The sequence below is a fragment of the Perognathus longimembris genome, chromosome 27, assembly GCF_023159225.1.
Source record: "Perognathus longimembris pacificus isolate PPM17 chromosome 27, ASM2315922v1, whole genome shotgun sequence".
Lineage (NCBI taxonomy): Eukaryota > Metazoa > Chordata > Mammalia > Rodentia > Heteromyidae > Perognathus > Perognathus longimembris.
In genome coordinates this window covers 8,480,702-8,503,840 of record NC_063187.1, presented here as the reverse complement: position 1 = coordinate 8,503,840, position 23,139 = coordinate 8,480,702, and the positions used below count along the sequence as shown (strand labels likewise).

The 23,139-nt window shown below is 48.7% G+C and overlaps 2 protein-coding genes across 2 annotated transcripts; one reads left to right on the top strand and one right to left on the bottom strand.

The window, feature by feature from the left end:
• Positions 1–3,428: 3,428 nt before the first annotated feature.
• On the top strand, positions 3,429–12,317 carry Atp6v1e1 (ATPase H+ transporting V1 subunit E1). The gene is made up of 9 exons (XM_048335037.1): positions 3,429–3,590; positions 6,939–7,004; positions 7,989–8,098; positions 8,930–8,996; positions 9,217–9,306; positions 9,714–9,782; positions 10,589–10,683; positions 10,847–10,934; positions 11,795–12,317. Exons 1-9 carry the CDS (start codon positions 3,558–3,560, stop codon positions 11,855–11,857), a joined length of 681 nt encoding a protein of 226 aa, XP_048190994.1. The 5' UTR covers positions 3,429–3,557; the 3' UTR covers positions 11,858–12,317.
• A 309-nt stretch (positions 12,318–12,626) lies between these two features.
• Positions 12,627–22,726, bottom strand: Slc25a18 (solute carrier family 25 member 18). The gene is given in 11 exon segments (XM_048335033.1): positions 12,627–13,353; positions 13,699–13,774; positions 14,277–14,431; positions 14,767–14,923; positions 16,271–16,389; positions 17,333–17,423; positions 18,270–18,325; positions 18,445–18,472; positions 18,475–18,566; positions 19,637–19,724; positions 22,103–22,726. Coding segments are annotated over 10 exon segments (936 nt in total). The 5' UTR covers positions 19,657–19,724; positions 22,103–22,726; the 3' UTR covers positions 12,627–13,211.
• Positions 22,727–23,139: the final 413 nt, after the last annotated feature.

Here is a 23,139-nt window from a genome sequence, read left to right as displayed (position 1 = left end):
AAAGGGGGGGAGGGGGGAGGGGGGCAGGCCTGAATCGATACATCTGTATGGCCCTCGAATGAGGGTACAAATATCCAAATGGCCCTTATCAGAAAAAAAGCTCTGTACCCCTGCAGTAGAGAAAGACAGTTAACCCCGTACTTTCAAATGAATAAGAAGGAATGGTGCAGGAATAAAAGCAGTGACAGTAAGATGAATGCAGAGTAAGCATAAAGAACTCTCTGTAGAGCTTGAATTTTTTTTTTTTTTTTTTTTTTTTTTTGCCAGTCCTGGGGCTTGGACTCAGGGCCTGAGCACTGTCCCTGGCTTCTTCCCGCTCAAGGCTAGCACTCTGCCACTTGAGCCACAGCGCCACCTCTGGCCGTTTTCTGTCTATGTGGTGCTGGGGAATCGAACCCAGGGCCTCATGTACACGAGCAAGCACTCTTGCCACTAGGCCATATCCCCAGCCCCGAGCTTGAATTTTTTAAAAATCGTATTAAGTTGTACAAAAAAGTAGCAATTCTATAACTCATGTTTATGAGTACATTACTTGTTGATTAATGCCACTCATTCCATCCTTCTCTCCTGTTACCATCCCCCCCCCCTTACCCTACAGTTCATAGTTCAGGATGTCATGTGCATTTAGTGTAATGACTGCATTTGCTCACCGTTCCTGCATTTCACTCCTAATTTTTACAAGGGAACTAAGTTTTTAGGGAAGGAAGGGGCAGGGAGTGTGATAGGGAGGTGAGATTGAGTGGAATACAGTGTCAACACGGGTGGAGAGGTAACAATGAAATCTTGTATAAATAATAAAAACTAGTAAAAGGTTTTAAGTTCAATCAGTGCAGGGTCAGATTACCTACCTTAAATGCCAGGCTGAGGGCCTCACAGAGAAGCTTCTCTGAGTAAATATATGAAGAAACAGACCTTACAGGGGCTGGGAATATGACCTAGTAGCAAGAGTGCTTGCCTCATATACATGAAGCCCTAGGTTTGATTCCTCAGCACCACATATATAGAAAAGTCCAGAAGTGGCGCTGTTGCTCACGTGGCAGAGTGCTAGCCTTGAGCAAAAAGAAGCCAGGGACAGTGCTCAGGCCCTGACTTCAAGCCCCAGGACTGGCAAAAAAAAAAAAAAAAAAAAAAGACCTTACATCTAACATGTTCAGTTGTGAGTCAAATACTTGATTTACTAAATTATTTTTCTATGTCATAAACAGTTTAACTTCCGGCCTTAGACTGCTGTCCTGGGACCCCAAACACAGTCATTTGCACAGCATTGTCAAGATAAATAGGATTGCAACTGAGATGTTATGGCCACCTTGTCCTGGCCTAGGGTGTTAGGAGGAGGCACAATCCTGGAAACATCTTCTGGAGTAGTGAGAATGAAGCTACTCCTGAAGAATGTAAAGTGTCACCTGCCACCTAGCTTTAGCTCATCTGATATTAATACTGATCAAATTAAGGTAATGCATGATTTCTGTTGTCCTGAGGATTTTAGTTTTTGTACTGGTGCCTCCACTCCGGCCTTGCACTGCCCTGGCCTCTACCACTTGAGCCACACCAGCTTCTATTGTCCTATTACTTTAATGCCCTGTGGAAAAATCCTCTCCTGATCCAACATTACCAGTCTTCTTAATTATGTATGCCAATCTTATCCTACTGAAGGAAAACACCACCCTCAGCCAACTGATTCAAGCCATCTTGGTATCCCTCCCTCCCCCCAACTGGTGGCCACTATCCAGGAGAGGTCTGTCTTGGGTCTTGCCATAACTCAGACCAGCCCTCTTGCAAGACACCATCCTGTGGCTAACTCAGAGACGGGAAGGGACAATACAAAAAGAACCAGTCCCTAATCACTCAGCTTACAAATGGTCTCCAAGTCCTGCTGTGCGCTATGTGTCTGTTACTTTCTCTTTGCCAAATGAAGTCTTTACAATTGTGCCAAATGGTTTCCTGGTTTCACTTCTGTACTGACCAAGAACAAGAACCCATCATTCGCAGGCATCACTACACCACAGGAAACACTGTACACTACAGTTGGAAAGCATTTGGCAGGACAAAACTTGCCTGTGGGGCTGGGGATATGGCCTAGTGGCAAGAGAGCTTGCCTCGTATACATGAGGCCCTGGGTTCGATTTCCCAGCACCACATATACAGGAAACGGCCAGAAATGATGCTGTGGCTCAAGTGGCAAAGTGCTAGCCTTGAGCAAAAGGAAGCCAGGGACAGTGCTCAGGCCCTGAGTCCAAGGCCCAGGACTGGCCAAAAAAAAAACCAAAACAAAACAAAACACTTGCCTGTGGTATTTTCAAACCACAATCCTCCAATCTTAACCTCCTTAGGACTGTGGTTTGAAGCTAGCCCAGGCAGAAAAGCCTGTAGGTCCTTAATCTCCAGTAAGCCAGCACAAAACAATGGGCAAGAGACATGGCTCAGGTGGCAGAGTGCCAGAGGTAAGCAAACAGTAAACCCACAGTCTTGACTGCAAGCCTCATACTACCAGCAAAGAACTAAAAGTAAAACAGACCTGATCATCTATTGATAATATCACGATGAAAACTAGAACATATGCCTAGAAAGTTCAAGCACCTGGGTTAGCTCCCCAGCAAGGGAGGGGAGACGTCTTAGACAAATGTAATCATAATCATTGGAACAAAACAAAGATGTTTGTAAACTTGCTCCTAGCAAGTTCTGAAAAACAACCAATAATATGATCAAGCATATCCAGAGAGATAAGACACGGAACACTTCAAAACTAAGCAAAAATTAACCAGAAACTTAAAACTTATTGGTCAGTTAATTACAACTTAGTTGACTTACTGTAATTGCAACTCTTGGGGGCCAGGGACTTGTGGCTCCGGTGCCAGGGGAAGGCCCTGAGTTCAACTCCAGTATCACACAGAACAAAAAACCCAAAACCTCTTGGGCCCAGGTCCAAACCTAAGGTCGGTCGACTGGTTTCAATTAAAGCTAAGTGAATTTTTTTTTTAAATTCTGGGTTATATATGAAACAAACTTTAAAAATGCGATGTGGGCTGGGAATGCGGCCTCCTGGTCGAGGGCTCGCCTAGCATGCGTAAAGCCCCGGGTTCGATTCCTCAGCACCCCATAGACAGAAAAAAGCCAGAAGTGCTGCAGTGGCTCAAGGGGTAGAGCGCTGGGCTTGAGCAAAAGAAGCCGGGGACAGCGCTCAGGCCCTGAGTTCAAGCCCCAGGCTCTGGCAAAAAAGAAAAAAAAAAAGCGATGCTTTGACCAACTTCGGATACAAAAAGCCTTCATTCATTCTCCCTCCCCAGAGGCCCCGCAGGCCCGAGGAAAGTCACGCGCCAGCCCTAGCGAGGCCTCGAGCGCATGCGCCCAATAGGAAGCGGGGAGGGCGGGACTTCCCGGGCCCAGTTCTCCTTTCATTGGTCGGGAGGACTCGGCTTCCCGATCACCTGCCAGGAACCGGAAGTCCGGGTTATAAAAGAAAAGGAGCCGGAAGCTGCGCTGGGTTTTCCTCTCCTGTCCTCTCCTACCTTCGGTCCTGAGTTCGGTCGTTCGCCCGCCGTCCTCGCGTCTCTTCCGCCATGGCCCTCAGCGATGCGGACGTGCAGAAGCAGGTGAGTGCCAGGGGCTGCGTGTCCTGCGGGCGGTGGCCGCCGTCGGGCCCGGGCCTCGGGGCGGCCCCGCACCCCGGCTCCCGGCTCCGGCCTTCAGATCCCAGGCCCCGAGCTCGCGCAGGCCTCGGGGCGGCCCCGCACCCCGGCTCCCGGCCCCGGAGCTCCGTCTCCACGGAGGGGACCCGGGGCCGCCCCCGAGCCGGGCCTCCAGAGGGCGGGCCCTCGGGGAGCCCCAGCGGGCTGTGCTTTGAGGGTTACCCGCTTCGTGACTCAGGGCTGTCTTCGTCTCAGAAACCCAGCCATGCATTCCTGTTCATCAACTGCAAGGCGCTTCCGTAGCACCCAAAAGTAGTGTCACAAGGCAGCTACGCCACGGTGGGTGAAAAAAGTGTGATCTTGTTTCACAACTTAATCACACACATGACTGAGACTGAGAAGAGAGGTGTGGGAGGAAGGTAGAGGGTGAGTGATTTCTAAACACCTTACAATATGTATGAAGATGCATAAGGAATCCCAATGAAAGCTGTTGATCCGTAGGATGTTGGTGGGGCAGGGAAAGAAAATCCAGTCGAGATTACTATGCCTAAAAAATAAAGTGTGTATATAAGCAGACATGGAAAACTAGGATTCCTTTTGTGGTTTTGGTGTTTTGTTTTTTTAACTTAATGTACTGCGCCTTCAAATGTGTAGGCACTGGGAATATAATGTGCTGGGTGGGGTGGCTCACACCTGTAGTCCTAACTAGGACTACAGGAGAAGCTGAGTCAGGAGAATCATGAGGTTGAGGCCAGCCTGGACTATGAAGTAGGGCCCTCCACCTTCCTCTCCCTCTCCTGGGTGCTCTGTCACTTGAGCCACACCTCCACTTCTGGCTTTTCGCTGGTTAATTGAAGATGAGAGTCTGTCACAGACTTTCCTATCCAGTCTGGCTTCAAACCATGATTCTCAGATCTCAGCATGCAGAGTAGCTAGGGACCTAGTGGTGCCCAGCCCTTAGATAAAATAAGGGGTAGTGTAAGGCATACACCTGGGAGGGGATGTAGTGCTGTACATGGGTTTACAAGAAGAGAAAAAGTGGTTTCCATTTGTTTCTGCCAATCCACATCCTGAAGCCAGGGCCCTTGCATTTTGTAACTGGACTGCCTGTACTTTTTCCAGAAAGTTAAAGACTGCAGTTGAACATATGCATAGTTTCGGGAACTAAGTCCTTTTTTTTAACCAAGTATTGGGGAAATTCCCTGACTAAAGGACACTCACTGGTTTATGAATCAAAGATGAGTAAGGTGTCTTTTCTTTCCATGTTAACATCTGCATAAAATAAGTCCTTTCATTCTATTCTCAAGTGAATGTATACTGAGCAGTGAGGTCTTTCTCCTCTTCTTGGGCTAAGCTAAAATCTGAGCAGGAAGGTCTGTAAGATTCTCATTTCCAATTAACCACCACAAAGCAAGAAGTGGAGCTGTGGCTTAAGTGGTAGAACACCAGCCTTGAGTAAAAAAGTTCAAGGACAGCTTCCAGACCCTGATTTCAAGCTCCAGGATCAACATATACACACACACAGAAGGTTAAGAAATGGTACTAGGGGCTGGGAATATGGCCTAGTGGCTAGAGTGCTTGCCTTGTATATATGAAGCCCTGGGTTCGATACCCCAGCACCACATATATAGAAAACGGCCAGAAATGGCGCTGTGGCTCAAATGGCAAAGTGCTAGCCTTGAGCAAGAAGCTGGAGACAGGCCTGAGTCCTAAGGCCCAGGACTGGCAAAAAAAAAAAAAAACACAAAAGAAATGGTACTGGTACTACAAGCCAGGTACCACTGGCTCATGCCTTTAATTCTGGCTACTCAGGAGGAGCTATGAGGATTGTAGTTTGAAGCCAGCCCAGGTAGCAAAGTATATGAGACCACCAGAAAAAATGGAAGTGGTGCTGTGGCTCAAAGTGATAGAGCTTTAGCTTTGACTGAAAAATCTCAGAGACAGTGTCCAGGCCCAGAGTTCAAGCCCAACTAGAAGAAAGAAAAAAGAAGTGGTACTATGACTTTTTTTTTTCTTTTCTATTTTGGTACTGTGGATTGAACCCGCTGCACTTATATTATAGGCAAGTGCTTTGCCATTGAGCTACATCTCGGCCCTACAATACTTTTTGGCAGTACTAGGATTTGACCTCAAAGCCTGGATCTTGCTGGGCTGGTGTTTTAGCCTTTGAACCACACCTTTAGTCCAGCATTTTGCTAGTTAGAGTCTGCTGGGCTTTTCTGTTGGGGCTGGGGTAAGGATTACAAGTGAGAGCCTGAATAGTTTCAGCAGTATAGACCCAGTGGTAAGCACATAATACCTGCTTAATACTTTTCTGATTCATTGGGCTTTTTCTTATATTGTTATAATCTTTTTATGACGCTAGCCATCAAACCTAGGGTTTCACACATGTCAAGCAAGCTCTCTACTACCACCGAGCTTCAACCCTGGACCAGTATTTGCCATTTTGTCTGCTGGGTATGGTGTGTGGTGGTGGGGTACATCTGTAATCTCTGCTATGAGGTGCAGGGAGGACTGCGGTTTGAAGGAAGCTGACTTCAATCCCCACAAAAATAAATAAGAAGAAAGAACCAAAGGGCACATAGCTCAAGTAGTAGAGCACTTGCTAGGCAAGCTTAAGCTCCTGGACTTAATCCCCAGTATTGCAACCCCCTAAAAAAAGTTGAAGGAATCCGACTCCAAAATAATTACTGGTTAGCAGAAAGAAGAAAAGTGTATTTTGAAGGTCTGGTTTTTTTTTGCTTTGGGGGCAGAGTTCCATGTCCTCAAGGAGTTGATCTCTTGGAACTCTTGGTTGACTGTAAATAGGCCTCTCTGACCCGGACCTGGCTTAATGAGAGTGCCTTGTGCTGATCCAGTTCAATCTGGTAGCTGACGTTCCAGTCTCTACAGGTTTGGATCAGAGTTCACTTTTAGAGGCCTGTTCATCAGTCTTGTGGTCTTGTAGCATTTAGAAACACCGGTTTTGATTACTCTATTTAGAGTTAGCTTTTTTTTTTTTCTTTCTCCTTGTGCTAGGTAAATAATTCTGGGCTTCTCAAATGCTAGGCAAGCTCAGTACCACTGAGCAATACTCCCTGCCCTACTTAAACCACTTTAAAAATCCCAGACAGAACCAGACACCAGTGGCTCACAACTGTCATCCCAGTTACTAGAAAAAGCTTAAGGACAGGGCCCAAGCCCTGTGTTAAAGCCCCAACTGATGGCCAAAAAAAAAAAAACAAAAAAAAAAACAGTAAATAAATAAAAAATAGAAAGATGGATATAGTTCCAAATAAGAATTCAAAGATAAGACGCTCTTTTTCCTCACAGATTAAGCACATGATGGCTTTTATTGAACAAGAAGCCAATGAGAAAGCAGAAGAAATTGATGCAAAGGTAAGATTCATTTTCTGGCTTTACGTCACCAAAAGTTTTGTAGCATTGAGCTTTGCTAAAGCTTAATAAAACATTAACAGCTGCATTTATTTCCATGGTAATAATAATAGAAATAAGTCATAAAGTATTAAAAGATTGTTAGCATTTAATTCCATCTTATAAGGTAGTATTCTTCTCAGACTGAGTTTATGGGAACAGACTTCACAGGTAGTAACTCAGATTGTGTGTGTGTGTGTGTGTGTGTGTGTGTGTGTGTGTGTGTGTGTGTGTTTCTCTTAGTTCACTAGTAAGAAAAAAGAAGTGTTGCATGTGAGTGCATACCTGTAATCTTGGCACTCAGAAGACTGTGGCAGAAGGCCAGCCTAGGCTACTTAGCAAAACTGTCTCAAAAATGAAAGAATGAACGACCCAGGGAACATCAAAATGAGTTAAGAACAGCAGTTTACCATAATTTAGTGTACTTTGTCATCCTAGCCATGAGTAGGGCAGCATGAGTAGGAGGATGAGGATTACAGTCCAGGCCAGCCAGGGCATAAAGTGGGATGACCCTGTCTCAGAAGAAAGCATTGCAGAAGGGGGCTGGCAGAATGGCTTAGGTGGTAGAGTGCCTGCCTAGTGAGCTTGAAGCTCTGTGGTCAAACCCCAGTAAACTTAGAGCTGCCTCTATGGTCCTTGGTCACATCCTGAGTTTCCTGATTTGTGGTTTATAGTAATAGTCACTAGTCTTTTCTTTGTTGTTGTTTATGTGGTACTGAGGAATCAAACCCAGGGCCTCATGCATGCTAGGCCAGCACTCTACCACTAAGCCACATTCCCAGCCCAGTTGCTAGTCTAAATGAGGCAATCTTTGAAGAGTTGGCATCACAGTAAATGTTCTGGTTTAGAAATCAGGTAAGTGCCCATAAACAAGAATCCTCAGCAGGTGCTTTAAACTAAAACTACTAAAGTCTCTTGTAGAAGACTAATGTTAATTTTGTACTGTAGGCTGAAGAAGAGTTCAACATTGAGAAAGGTCGTCTTGTGCAGACCCAAAGACTGAAGATTATGGAATACTATGAAAAGAAGGAAAAGCAGATTGAGCAGCAAAAGAAAATGTAATCTTCGCTAAGCTAATGAGGACTTCAAAGGCCAGATGAAGCATAGGACCTGGGTATAACCCAGTAGCAGAGCACTTGTTAGCATGCACAGAACCCCATCCCTGGCATCGACTGCCCCCCTAAAGGAAAAGTTCAGCTTTAGAGTCTGGTCTAGGGGCTGGGGATATGGCCTAGTGACAAGAGTGCTTGCCACTTGAGGCTCTGGGTTCAATTCCCCAGCACCACATATACAGAAAACGGCCAGAAGTGGCGCTGTGGCTCAAGTGGCAGAGTGCTAGCCTTGAGCAAAAAGAAGCCAGGGACAGTGTTCAGGCCCTGAGTCCAAGCCCCAGGACTGGCCAAAAAAAAAAAGTGTCTGGTCTAAACTGGGCCACCCACTGCTTAATCTCCTCTGGGGCAAACTGTTTAGCTTCTCTGTTGCCCTTGTGAGGAACTATGGAAAGATTAAATTGCTGTGAAAGCCTGGACCCAATCTTGACTCCCAAAACTTTCCCTTTGAAAAGTTGGGACTGGCAAGGTGGCTTAGTGGTACAGTGCTTGCCAAGCATGCATGAAGCCCTGGGTTTGATGCCTCAATACCACATACAAAGAGAGCCAGAAGTGCCGCTGTGGTGCAAGTGGTAGAGTGCTATCCTTGAGTATAAGAAAGTTCAGGGGCAGCGCCTAGGCCCTGAGTTCAAGGAACCACCAAGGGGAACTGACTGGAGATCTCCTTGACCCTTAGAAAGCAGCTCTTCATGACACGTAGGAAGCTCTTGTGTTTTTGTTTTTTTCTCTACAGTTCTTGTATTTTATGCTGTTCTGACAAACTTTCCATACCTTTTGCAGTCAGATGTCCAATTTGATGAATCAAGCAAGGCTGAAGGTCCTCAGAGCAAGAGACGACCTTATCACTGTGAGTAACTAGGCCCAGAAAATGGTTATGATTCTGTAAAATGTTATTCACCTGCCATCAGAGACAATCATTAGTTAATACTAAGGAGTTGATAACTTGTTGGATATGGTTATGTGGCCCAGGCTGTCTTGGGGTGTGTTGAATGAAAGTCTACCGACAGGATGTGAGGTAATGGTCATGAGCAGTGTGTAAGTGATGCTCTTCTTTTCCACTTTTTTAGGATCTGCTGAATGAGGCAAAACAGAGACTCAGCAAGGTGGTGAAAGATACAAACAGATACCAAGTGCTGCTGGACGGGCTGGTCCTCCAGGTGTGCCTCCTCGTGCCGGTGCTGAGCTCTGTTGGCCTCTCCCTCATCTGCAGCGTGTGCTTGGCTAGGATTGGGATAGGTCTGGTTGGCTGGGTCTTCCAGGCTTACTACCACCCTAACACGACCTTATAACCTAAGGGCTAGATCTGCTTGCAACACCCACGTTCCAATTTCCCCAAGTTGACTTTACCTGTGAATAGTTGCCTTAGCTAGCACAGTCGTTTACTCCTGGACTCCAGCCTTTAGCCTTAGCCTTGCCTATGGTCTGTTCATTCTGTCTACCCTGTGTTTGCAGAGCTGAATGACAGAGTTTTCCTAATAGGTGAAAGGATAGGAGTGAGCACATTTTGTTGTTGCTTTATTTAGCCTTGTGTCTTCCACTTATCGAATCAACTTGATTCTTCCAGGGCCTGTACCAGCTCTTGGAGCCCCGGATGTTTGTACGCTGTAAGAAGCAAGACTTCCCTCTGGTGAAGGTATGCACTTAAGATTAAAAAAAAAAACCCTACGGGGCTGGGGATATAGCCTAGTGGCAAGAGTGCCTGCCTCGGATACACGAGGCCCTAGGTTCGATTCCCCAGCACCACATATACAGAAAACGGCCAGAAGTGGCGCTGTGGCTCAAGTGGCAGAGTGCTAGCCTTGAGCGGGAAGAAGCCAGGGACAGTGCTCAGGCCCTGAGTCCAAGGCCCAGGACTGGCAAAAAAAAAAAAAACCCTAAACACCATGTATGTGTCTGGAAATACCAGTGAAACCTCTTCATACAATTAGTAATTCTTTCTAAACTATTACACATTGCTCATGCATAAAAACAGAAAGGCAACAAACTACTCAGCCTTTCTGGGAATCAGAGGCGTCTCACACACTGTAGGTGTTCATTTTAGTGAAGCCTGTAATTTCTTTGGTTAGAGATAGTCTGACAAGCATAGCCTGAGTGCTGGGATTAAAGATGTATGCAGTCATTGCTAGGCAAAACAGACCCTGAAGGAAAAATAAAGTCCAACAGACTAGGGATGTGGCTTGTGTTTTAGAACGCTTGCCTGTTTAGGCAGCTGGTGACTTGTGTTTTAGAACGCTTGCCTGTTCAGGCAGCTGCCAAGTCCATGGGTATGGCAGAAACACCAGTGTTTCAGACTCCCCACCAAGTGAGAATAAGCTTCCCACTGGCTCCCTCGGCCTCAGTGGTGGGATGGATTTTCCTCACCCAAGTAGAAAGCTACTCGTTTGTGTACTTGGTCTGCTTGCTGTACCATATGTTAATATCTTTCACTGTTTTTTTCAGGCTGCAGTGCAAAAAGCGATTCCGATGTATAAAATTGCCACCAAAAAAGATGTTGATGTCCAGATTGATCAGGAGGCCTACCTGCCTGAGGAAATGTAAGGAGTTTCTCACTGTTAGCACCTGCTCTGCCTTTGGGGATGGCTTTTTGGCTTCTTTTTCCATTCAAGGTTGGCTCTGCCACTTGACCACAGCTCCACTGTGGAGGGAATAAAAAGTGAGTTGTCAACCTAAAGAGTGCTATTCTCATGTTCTTTGCAGAGCTGGTGGAGTTGAGATCTACAGTGGGGACCGCAAGATAAAGGTGTCCAACACCCTGGAAAGTCGGCTGGATCTCATAGCCCAGCAGGTGAGCTGGGGCCTTGTTCACACCTGCTAGTGGTGGATCAAAGCAGTACAGAGAACACAAGCTCTTTCACTGGCTTTTGAGACTTACTCCTTTTTCCAAATAATGAGGATCAGCATAGATGGTCGTGGATTGGGGGTTGAATCAGGACCTTGGTACATACATCTTTGGTACAGAATTATTTGCTGAACTTCTTTCTCCCCCAGAAATGATGGGAACCACAGTAAAAACTTGCTTAAAGGCATTATCCTAAAGATGGCTGCCTTTTCATATGTTCCCAGGTTCCTTACAGAAGGAACATGCTGAGCATCCTTTGGGAGTGCAGTCCACTGCTAGGCTCCTGAGCTACTCTACTTAGAGGAGCTGTTAACTGCTTATGCCAAGGCACAAACTCAGTGTCCCCTTGTGATAATTCAGAGCCTGGCGGCCCAGTATGGTAGCCACTAGGTGGGGTATGTTTTCTGTATTCATCAGTGTGTGTACTGGTCCTGGGGCAAGTCCAAGTGTTTTTTTTTCCCCTAAGGCTGGGACTCTGCCACTTGAACCACAGCTCAAAGGTAAGAGTTCCACCCAAGCTGGCTTAGAACCTCAATCCTCAGATCTCAGCATCCCGAGTAGCCAAGATGACAGGTGTCAGCCACCAACGCCCAACACAAACTTGTATTTTAAGTGTTGAAAGAATCTAGGTGACCGTTGGCTAGCAGTAGAGCAGGTGTCACAGTGCCATGTGCAGGCTCTTCACCTTAGCCTTGAGTTTGTGGGGAATTGTTTCTCCAAGAAGCAAGAGCACCTGGCCTTGTGACGTGGAAGCAGGTGTGTCAGTTCCCCCACTGACCATGATTGTTTATAAAATTGTTTTTCAGATGATGCCAGAAGTGCGGGGAGCCTTGTTTGGTGCGAATGCCAACAGGAAGTTTTTGGACTAAGCCTCTGGGAGGTACAGGCCACTCATGGCTCCACTTTTGAAGAAGCAATTTCCTCAGTAGCTTCCTCTTTGCTGATGGATGCACCGAAGGATCCCCTTCTAGCTAGCACCCTGGCCTAAAGTAATGGTGCAGGGAGGCTGAGCGCGGCCCCCCCTCCTGGTTCCTCCAGTGTACCACAGCTCTCCGTGGCTTCTGCAGCATAAAGGTGGAATCAGATGGTACCCTGTGGACGTCCCAAGTACTCTGCTGTCCTGCTGCTCCTGCTGCTCCTGGGTCTCTGTAGGGATGTCCTGCATGTCCTATTCCACCCACCCCACCCTCCCCGCTCTCTGGTGTAATGTGCATGCAGAGTGTGCATCTCCCAGCAGTAGTAGTAGCTTACTTGTTCTCATCTGTAAATGTGACTTAAAACCTAGGCCATCCATATTCTGTATTTATTAAAACAAAACCTTTATGTGTATTTACTTGTCATTTCTCAATATAAAACACTTGTTTGTAGTTTGAGAGTAAAGTTCTGCTCTCGGCATCCTTGGGAAACTGAGGCAGGTAGGTCACTTGAACCAGAACTTGGGGCCAACCTGGGATCACAGACCCTAACTTTAAAGAAAAAGCTAGAAAAACCTAATGTGATCATTCCTAGCTGCTGGCCCTTGAAGCCACTATTGACCTTTAATTTTACCTGGCCATCCATCCCCCAAGTTATTGCCAGCACTGTGAGCCTGCACACACCCTGCCCTCTGTCCCTAGAGGATGCACAACTTCAGTGCTGTCAGCCCCTTGAGTTTGCCCCTAGGAAGTGATGGAGACAGTGAGAAAGTGGAGCCGCGCCCCTCAATTACCAGTGAGGCCTTCACCATTAAGTTTTCTATTTCAAACAGATAGGAACATCCACAGGAAGGGTCGGGGGCCGCGCTGCAGGAGGAGAACCTGGTCAGGAGAGCCGCTCTGACGTGACTGTTGATCTGGGTGGACTCTGCCCTCCATGCGGCACACACAAGGAGGCTCCTGGGCCAGCAAGGTTCTCGCTTCCGTCCCCCCCTTTGCTCCACATCAGTGCTAGCGCTCACAGTAAGTTTTTGAATTCAAGCTAGACAACATTTAACCCTCACACCAACTTCAAGTTCAGTATCCTGAACTTGAGTGTGAACTGGGAATGTTAACTGTAAAAATAGCCCTTTTGTCTTTACAACCAAAACAAGGATAATTCTGGTTAGAAACGGGTGGTTAGGAGCATATGTAGCAGCCTTACCCCAAAGGAAATTCAGAAATCATGAAGAAAGGGCTGTTCACTCGGCTGCTGCTTCTGTGACTGAGGTAGTAAATACTACAGGGCAGGGCAGGCCGGGCACTAGCTCTACTCAAAGTACTTTAAGACGTGCTCTCCAATCCCGACAAAGTAGACCCCCTGGGCGATGCCAAACAGAGGCGCTATGACCAGGGCCCTGCAGCCTGCTCCCTTCATGAAGGCGGAGGGTCCCTCCTGAGTCCAGAGTTTCCTGGGGAGAAAGGAGACCCTTGTGAGCTAGGAGGCAGGAACATGACTCTCCTTTTTCTTGGTAGACAGCCAGGCCAGCTTGGAGCTTGCTGTGTAGGCTGGAGACTACAGGTGCAATAGCATGCCAGCTGGGGCAATAGGTGTCATTTTGTGTAGCAGTGGTAGGAGATAGCCAGGCCTCGCCTGTTCTGTGTGTGGTTTGGCTACTTATCGGAGGCCACAGTGGCTCCACTCTTGTGGGGGAAAGATGCTGCAGCGAGTAAAGGGAGAAGAAAGCTCCCTGGACATGATTTCCTCTGAGGTGAGGCTGGAGTAGCTTTCAAAGTGGCCTCAGGTTCCGTCTTACCTGGCACAGTCCATGACCCCGCTGTAGGTATCCTCACCTACCCCTTTCTTGAGGGTTTGGATTCGAGTTTTCAGAACTAGATTGAGAAGTTGAGACAAGTAATGAACATCTTGCGTTTGTCACTCTCCCTGGGTAGGAAGTGGCCTGGTCCCCTTAGAGTAAATAAGGCCTGAGTCATCTCATTCATCTTCCTGCCACTTAATCACGGAGCTAGAAATGGCACCCTTGGGCACTTGGGCTGCAGAGGGCCCACTCTGGGCTCGTGGGAGTGGACCAGCTGCAGCCCCAGTGAGGACTCACCTCCCACCTCTGCCTCCAGTTCTAAAAGGTCAGCAGCAATCATTTGCAGCCAAGGCACCCCACTTCCCAGGGGGGAGCTAAGGCAATCAAAGGGAGGGGATCTCCAGTGGCAGGAGCAGTGAGATCCCCTTGGGCCGCCCTCCTGGGAGGACCTGTGCTGGACTGCCGCCAGGAGCCTCAGGTTGCATGTCATGTGGGCAGTGAGACCGGTGCCTGATCCACAAAGCAGGCCAGCCCTGCTGGAAGCCCACCCCTCACCCTATCTCCTGCACACGTACCATCCAGTGGGGTGACTGCGGCAGCTGCCACGGACCCTGCAGCACAGCCTGATAGGAAAGAGTGAGCAAAGGACGCCTTTCCTGTGAGCTCGCTGACCCCGAGGTTGTTGAGGTTGGCGAACAGGGGGAAGTAGAGGATGGAAAAGGGGATATCCCTACAGGAGAAGGAGAAGAGCTGAGTGGCAGCAGGCCATATGAGGAGCGGAGCACCGACTCCCATGGTTGTGGAGGCACAGGTGCCTTCCCTGTGTGGTTCTCCACGGGCTGGTGGGCACTGGTGTCTCCAAAGGGGAGGGAGGCATGGGCAGGGGAAGGGCTGAGCAGCACAGCTCCTTGCTTGCTCCCAGCTGGGATGGCAGTCCTTTGTAGGGCCAGATGCCTCTGGAATACAGCGCACCCAGTGACCTGGTTCTACCAGCGCCCTCCTATGCAACCCTGGCCAGCCCCAGGAAACAGAACTGTTGTGTCCCACGTCAGGAAGAGAGCTCACCTGAGGAGAGTGGCCCCCAGGCCCTTGTAGAGACCAGACAGGCCCTCTGTGCGAAGCAGCTCCTGGGCGATGAGGGTGGCAGATGGGCGCTTGCAAGTGGAAGGCAAGTCAGCACTGTGGCAGGGGGGTGCTGCGGCAGAGCCCTGGTGATGGGCCACTGGGAGGGAAGGACAGGACAAATTCCATCTCCACCAAGGCTGGCAGGTTACTGTACCCTCCCTGAAGGGTGTAGCCCTGGAATCGAGCCAGCAGGGTGAAGATGGTCCCAGTTTTAGAGCTTGTGGTTCCAGGGAAGCTTTCTAGGCTGGTATTATCTAACATGTAAATAGCCCAGTTCATGTTCTTGCTATATAAGAGCATCGCCAGTGCCCCCCAAGTCCCTAAGTACCTTAAGACTATCTTTTGCCCATTTCTAACTATCACTTCAGGACAAAGAAATTAACATCTCTGGTCTTCCAGGGGACCTTCTGACACTAAGATTAGGCTGAACATTTCCTTTATACTCTTCTTCATTCTACAGAGCTTGATTCTTTAGATGTCAACCTATTTTAGATGAGTATGCAGAGCCTATTTTCTGGGCATGATGGCACATCCCTGTAACACTAGCCTTCAGGAAACACCTTGAGTTTGAGGTAAGCTTAAGCATATCTCAAACACACACATTAGAGTTTGTTTTCGGTGAGGATAGGGGTGGGGATTCGGAGGTTTGAATTCAGGGTGCTATGCTGGCTTAGGCAGTAGCCCCAGGAGAAATGCTAGGACTTCCTGGCCAGGTTGAAAGGCTAGCTTGATGAAGGGAGTTTCCAGAGCCTGACCTCTTATTCTTCCTGGAGTTCCCCTTGCTTCAGGCTTATCTAGTCCAATCTAGAGCCTGACTGAATTCTAGCACAGCTGAACTGACTGTCCAGTCCTTTGCCAGGTGCTGTACTGGGCATACTGTGGTTTAGGCAGGGGAGCTAGGCATGAGGGGCTGGAGAATGGCTTCTTCCTTCAACTGTAAAGGAAGCCAACCCTTGCTTTTCTATCTGCACTGTGCCTTTGGGAGTCAGGATTTGGGAAAAGGCACAAAAAACAGGAATGTTTTTCTTCCTTTTTATGCCTTTCCATTTGTTAAAAGCTAGCTGCTGTAGCATAAAATATGGATTAGCTAAAGAGTTTAGGAGGCAGGTCACTGACAGCCCCACTATGACCTCCACCTTGAAGCTGGGGCTATAGCCAGGCCCTCATGCGTGCTGGGTATACTTCACTGAGCCCCTTGCCCAGTTCCATTCCTTAAAAGTTTTAAGGATCCCAGCCCAAATATGAAAAGGGCAGGATGGAAGTACTGGGTGTCCTTTCTGAGTTTCCATGAGAGTACTGGAAGGGTTTAGCTACCGGATAAAGGCTTCTGTTGACTTGGACAACAGACTAAACAGAACACAGAAGCTGGCCAAGGAAGGAGGGAGGTGGACGGAATCTGTTGACCCCAGCCTCTGCAGGCTGATAACATCGGAATGTGCCTCACCCAAGCGCCCAGCATCCTGCAGCTGAATCTTGAGCATTTCCATGGGACACGTAACCACCACCTGGCACATTCCAGCCCCACATCCAGCCAGCATCTCCATCTTCAGGTCCCGCTGAGTCCTGTGGCACCAGGGGTCAGTCAGTCCTGTGCTAAACCTGTCCCCATGCCCTGGCCTGTCACCATCAGGTACTGCCCACCCAGTGAGTAAAAAACCCAGTCCTTGTGCTCACTCTCCTGAGACTACATTGAAAAGGTTGTAAACAGCAGCATCTACAAAGCAAGTGAAACCAAGGTAGCTGCTGTCTGACTCCTGACCTCCCAAATACTGTCACTAGGGCAGTGGGAGGACAGAGAACCAAGAAAGGCTCGGGAACTGTTTTAAAAAGTCACCAGCTACTCCGTGGTATGTGTGTATACTCAGATGTTCGGTACTGTTTTTGTGCTGGTACTGGGGACTGAACTCAGGACCTCATGCGCTTAGCTTTCTTGCTCAAGGCCAGTTTAGTTATGCTTCCACTTCCCGCTTTTTCAATTACGGAGCTTGAACATAGGGCCTGGGCACTGTCCCTGAGCTTTTTTGTTCAAGACTAGTGCTCTACCATTTTGAGCCACAGTGCCACTTTCGATTTTCTGATGGTCAGTTGGGGATGAGAGTTTCACAGACTTTCCTACGCAGGCTGGCTTGGAACCGTGATTCCCCAGATCTCAATATCCTGAATAGCTAGAATTATAGGCATTAGCCACCAGCGCCCAACAAGTTCCTGCTTTTTAGGTCTCAGATTTGTCTGCTTCAGCTGTCTTTGAACTTTGATCTTCGGATCTCAGCCTCCTGCATAGCTAGGATGAGAGGCATGATCCTGGCCCTGTATGCTCGTGAATATGCCATCTCTGTCTCCCACATCACCCCAGACCTCTGTCTATCAGAACGGATGCTGGCGATCGGCCAAGTATGTGTGTCCATACTCAGACAGGTAAACTGAGGCACATTTGTAATCCTTCCCCCGCCCCCCGCCCAAATAACACAGTGAAGGATTTTTGTCTCCTGCTCCCACCAAGCTGTACCTGTCTTCCATGAGCAACTGCCGGAAGAAGTCGTTAGCTGCTAGTTTGATGGCCTTCTCAGGAGTGACCAAGGTAAGGTTTACTGCAGCCCCTGTAGTGAGGAATGAAAATGTGACAATTCATTTGGCATTGGCCAGGCAGGTCTCAGGGAAGGGCATATAGTGCTGTGGTTTAGGCACAGTACAAGGCCATTGTAGGCCGTCAAGCAGAGCTCCTTAGTCTAATTTCATTGAAACTTTGCTTTTGTGGGGGGGGTCTGACCCAGGTTTGGACTCGCATCCCAGACATTGTCCTTGAGCTTTTTGTGCTGATGCACTTTCAGCCACAGTTCTGCTTGACATTTTCACATTTTAGTAGTTTATGGGAGATAAATGTCTCACAGACTTTCCTGCCCAGGCTGGCTTTGAACCATCATTCTCAGACCTCAGCCTCCTAGTATTTTTTTTTTTTGTAGTAGGATCACCTGAAATGATGCTTTCTGCATAGTTGAAATGGAGTCTTGAAAGCTTTTGTGTGGATTCGTCTCAGACCTCCATTTTCCATCTAATAGTTGGGGTTACAACTGAGGCAATGACCCCAGCTACACTTCTTCTTTTTTTGCCAATCCTGGAGTTTGAACTCAGGGCATGGTCACTGTCACTGAGCTTTTTCTTTGCTCAAGCCTACCACTTGAGCCACAGTGCCACTTTCAGCCTTTTCTGTTTATGTGGTACTAAGGAACTGAACTCAGGGCTTCATGCATGCTAGGCGAGCACTCTACCACTAAGCCACATTCCCAGCTCATTTCCTGTGGACACATGTCCAGTATCCAAGAACTCTTGTCCCCTTGGCTGAACGCCTATATGCAATATGGGCCTATTAGCTTAGTGTTAAGGCCTCTCTACCCCCGCAATGCACACTGGCCAAGGTCAGACTCCCCAGGAGGCTCCCAGCCCACCTCGGTACATGCCCAGGAAGCCCTCCATGCGTGCTGTCTTCATGAGGCAGTCTATCCTAGAAAGAGACCAGAAAACAAAGTTGCCAATCAGCTTCTTCCATGCTGATTTTGTTGACCACATCCCCAGTCCCCTCCTGGGCGGCCCCCCCTCACGTCTCTCCCCGACAATACCTACATTCCTCTGTACACATCTTTGCCCTGCTGTTCTGTAGTCGGGTCTTGGCCAAGTCAATGGGGAACACACAGGTTACTCCCACAAGCCCTGCTACACCTCCATTGATGAGTTTGGCAGCGATACTGGGCCATGGGAGGAGAGAAGCAGTGAGGGGGGCAGGGGAGGCTGGGCACAAACCACACAAAGCTGGGGCAGGGTAGGGGGAAAAGCAGCTGCTTGCCCCTTGCCTGCTAGGAGCTGCTGAGAGACACCCTTCTTTGGCCCACAGTGCTGCCTGTCATAGGGACCCGAGAGCTCATGATGCTTCCCTCCCACCAGGCCAAGAGCTTCACTGTGGCCCGACTCCACAGGTGTCAAGCCAGGTTGCTACAGGGCACTCTGGGAAGGCCTGGAGGGGTTTAGCTCGGCCTCAGAGCCTTTCCTCCAGGGCTGCCACCAATAGCCTGGTCCCTGACCTCTCACCCCTGGAGCCATGTGTAGAAAAGTTTTCAAACAAACCAACTTAAGTTCAGACAGAAGGTAGAGCTGTGCTGTCTCGATGAGCAAGTTACCTTCATTTTCCCCACTATAAAACTTGCCTATGCTAGTACATGGGGTGAGTGACAGCTATTGCTAGAAACAGCACACAGAAGCTGGGTGTTGGTGGCTCACGCCAGTCATCCCAGCTACACAAAAGGCTGAGATCTGAAGATCCCAGATCAAAGCCAGCCCAGGCAGGAGGTCTATGAGACTATCTCCAACAAACTACTCAGAAAAAGCCAGAAGTGGCACTTTGGCTCAAGTGGTAGAGTGTAGCCTTGAGCACAGAATGGATCAGGGACAGTGCCTAGACCCTGAGTTCAAGCTCCAGGACTGGGGAGGAGAGGGAGAAAGAGGAGGGGGTGAGAGGGAGGGAGGGAGGGAGGGAGAGAGGAGAGAAGGAGAGAAGGAGAGGGAGAGATCAGGACATAGAAACTAAAGCTTTCTCAGACTCCTTGGCACCTAGTAAAATTGTCCTTTATGTTCCAGGCCAAAGGGTAGGAGATTTCATCACGAAGGAACCTGATTAGGTAGGTCTTCAGCTTTGTTAAGAACTCAAATGCTAACAACTTCACTGGCTATTCAACCAAGTTAGAGCAGGGGAAGGAGGGGGCTCTTCCCTGCACCCATCGCCCCCCGCCCCCCAGGCCTGGAGTTTCCCAGGCTAGCATACCTCAGGTCCTGGCTGGACATTCTGAAGGAGCTGCTACTGGCACCTCTCTGGCACAGGCTGTTGGCTGCTCACGCTGGCTCCTGGCTGTGTCCACAGAGGGAGAAGTGGTGTGTTTCCTTCACTCCAGCTTGGCTCTGGGAGTCTCCCTTCCTAGACAGACCTTTTGGACTTTGGGGGTCAGATAAGAGGGCTGAGTGTTGATGGCTCACGACTGTAATCCTAGCTACTCGGGAGGCTGAGATCTGAGGATTGTGGTTTAGTCAGCCCAAGCAGAAAAGTCTGTGAAACTTACCTCCAGGTGACCAGCAAAAAGCCAGAAATGGGAGCACAAATGGTACAGCACCATCCTTGAGTGAAAAAGCCAAGTGAGTGCAAGGCCCCGAGTTCAAGTCCCACCAAACAATAAGTAAAAGAGAGGGGGCCACATGGACATGAATAAGGCAAAGGCAGCGAGAAGAGTGGGTCCAGGGCTTGCTGGAACCGCTTGTTAAGCTGACAGTGTCACCGGCCAATGGCTCATGCTTGTAACCCTAGCTACCTAGGGGACAAAGATGGGAGAGGATTATAGTTTGAGGCAAGCCCAGGCAGATAGGTGAAACCTAACCTCAATAGCGGGGATTGCAGTCCAGTGGCTGAGGACCAAGTCTAGAAGCCAGCCTAAGCAGATGAATCCAATTCTCTCTAACCTGGATCAGGGCAGAGGGGCGGGGGCAGAAGTGGAGATGCATCTTAAATGGTAGTACCATTCTTGGTTGAAAAACCTAAGTGCACACATGCACACGCGTGTGCGCACACATACACACAATGTAATGGCAACCTTTAATTCTAACCACTCAAGCTGGGGTCTGGGGGGTGGAGGTTTCAAGGCCAGCCTCAGAAGTTTGTTAAGCAAACAGCAAGGCTGGGGGCATGGATCAAGTGGTAGAGCAGTCTAGCAAGTACAGGTCAGGCCAGACCGCTAGACTGCCAGGCAGCCTGTGACCCTACCACTCCCGATACCAGAGCCTGAAGGGCAGTTATTCTGGAAGAACCCACTGAGAGAAGTTCATGTGAAAGGCCTATAGTGAACTTACAGGGGGGGAGGGAGGGCGCCAGGGGGTGGAGGAGGCAGAATGAAGGTTAGCTAGAAGGTACTTGGTAGAGGATGACGACTTGGGAACTGTCCAGGACTAAAGAGTGAGGCAAACCAGGAAAGGAAACTGCCTGCAAGATGGAGCCACAGATAAGGGAACCTTGGGACAGACTCCTCCAGCACTGGAGGATGCTGTGAGAAGCTCTCCCTTGAGGCTGGGCCTCTTGGCTGCGTCATTTTGAAGTGTGTCCCAAACCTGCTCCTATTCCCTCAGCATTTGAACATGGAGGCAGGTAATAAGGGTTGTGCCCTGGAACCCACGCAGTTTCTCAGGGTCCCGGATCTGAGCAGAGACTGGCATTCCACTCCGTCCACCTTCCCACTCCCAACAGCAAAGCCCACTCAAGACACTGCCTTGCTTCTAGAGAGCAGCTAGCTGGCATAGAGGAGTGGGTGATTATTGTGTTTAGCACAGGCAATTGGTGATTCCTAGTCCTTTCTTGGGGCCTCGCACATGCCAGGTGAGTGTTCGATCACTGAGCCCATGTCCAGCTTGAACTAGCTCTTGTGTGTAGGGATCTTTAGTAGAATGGGACTTTGGTTTTTTTAAGTAATTTGCTTATTGTAGTAATTCACAATACAAGGGCATAACTGGTTTCTGCATCAGAGGCAGAGGAGCCCAGTCCCTTGCCCTCCCCCATCATCGCAGTGCCATCTAGTGCTGGGAGCTCACCTCTTGCAACTTCATCCTGCCCTAGGACCCCCAAGTCGGCACCCAGGGCAGAGGCAAACTGCCACAGAGGCACTACCCACCACTCCCTGCTCTGTGGGGCCCACACATGCTCTGCGCTCCTGGTGCCTCCCTGTAGGTACTGCCTCCCCTTTTGCACAGGACATTCCCTTCCCACCAACCTTTGGTAAATCACCAATAGTTCCTGGGCCTCTCTGTGGCATCTAAGAGGATGTCGTTTCTCGGGAATACACCTTGCTCAAGCCCTGTCTTTGAGAGCTGCCTTCTGGGACCCTGCCGAGTACAAGTTCCAGCATTCCTCCTGAATCCCCACTGTGGAGGAGGCGGACACAACATGTTGTCTGTGAAGCCTCAAGGACCTTGTAGGCATCCCAGGACTGTGCCCTTGCTAGGTACCTTTAGCTCGCACTGAGCCTTAATATGATCGAGGCCCTCCCAGCACAAGCCACTACTTGACTCATTGCCCAGGAAGTATGCTGCTTTCTGGCCTGGATTCTACCCAGGATGCCCTCGGTAGGCATGGGACTTCCTCCTGCCCACTCAACTGTGCAGCCTGTGAGGTGGGAAGCCATTGTCCACTTGTTTGCTCGGAGTCATTTCCTATCAACTTGACCCATCTTGACCCAGAAGGGACAACACTTACCTGTCTTCAGGAGGGAACGTTTCGCTTTTCTGGAACCCTCTAGATTACTGCTGAACTGTGAGGAGGGTTGGTTTGTCCTTGGGTCTTGTCAACAGTCCCGCCCTGCTGGTTCCTGAGGTGGCCCTCTCATGAGGTGGGAGGGACAAGTCCTTCTCCTCCCCAGTGTCCCAGCCTCACCTCTACTCCCCCACTCACTCGGCCTTCAAACAAGTTTGGTTTGAATCAAACCCCAAAGAGGCCACACAGCCACGTGAAATCTCAACTGGCAGGCAGCCACCTCGCTTAGTTGAAGTAGGGCTCCAAACAAAAGTTCAGTTTAGCTGGGCAGTGATTTGGCCAAGACTCCACCACTCAAAGGGATAGACAAACAAGAGACAATCGATACAATGGAAACACTGCTGCAGCAGGGCGGGTCAGAAACCAGTCTGCCTCCTGGCCTCTTGGTGCAATGGTGGGAATGGAACCCAGGGCCTCCCAGAGGCCATGGGGCGGGCCTTGGCCCACTCACTTTCCTAGCTGCCATTTCTAGATCTGTCAAGGACCCTTCCCTCGGGGAGAATGATGCTGGCTCATTCACTCTGTGTTGTCTGCCATGGGAGCTCTGCCCCTTCTGCCCCCCATAGGGTGTCTTGTGAGAAGCCCTGCCCCCCTCCCAAACAAATCCCTGGGCACTACTGGTGGGGATATAAAATGTTGCATTTGAGCAAGTATATACATGCTCATTTCCATAGGCCAAAGTTGGTCCTTTTTTCTTTTTAAGGTCCATGATGGGAAGCCTGAACCCAGTATGTGACACGTTTGCTCACTGGCTAGTGGAGCCACCTCTCTAAGCCGTCAAACTTGTAAATTAAAATAAAAATTAATATAAAAAATAATTAAAATTAAAATAAAAAAAAATTAAAAATAAAATTAATTAATAAATTAATTTAAAAAATAAAAATAAAATAAAAATTAAATAAAAAATAATAAAAATAAAAAAAAAAAAATATGAAAAAAATTAAAATATAATATAAATCTATTATAAAAAAATAATTTAA

Bases quoted from the DNA above. Each gene is read 5' to 3' on its own strand.
- Atp6v1e1 (XM_048335037.1), top strand. From the start codon at position 3,558: ATGGCCCTCAGCGATGCGGACGTGCAGAAGCAG. The intron at 7,005-7,988 runs GTAAGATTCATT...TTTGTACTGTAG, and splicing joins CAGAAGAAATTGATGCAAAG to GCTGAAGAAGAGTTCAACAT. The intron at 9,783-10,588 runs GTATGCACTTAA...TGTTTTTTTCAG, and splicing joins AAGACTTCCCTCTGGTGAAG to GCTGCAGTGCAAAAAGCGAT.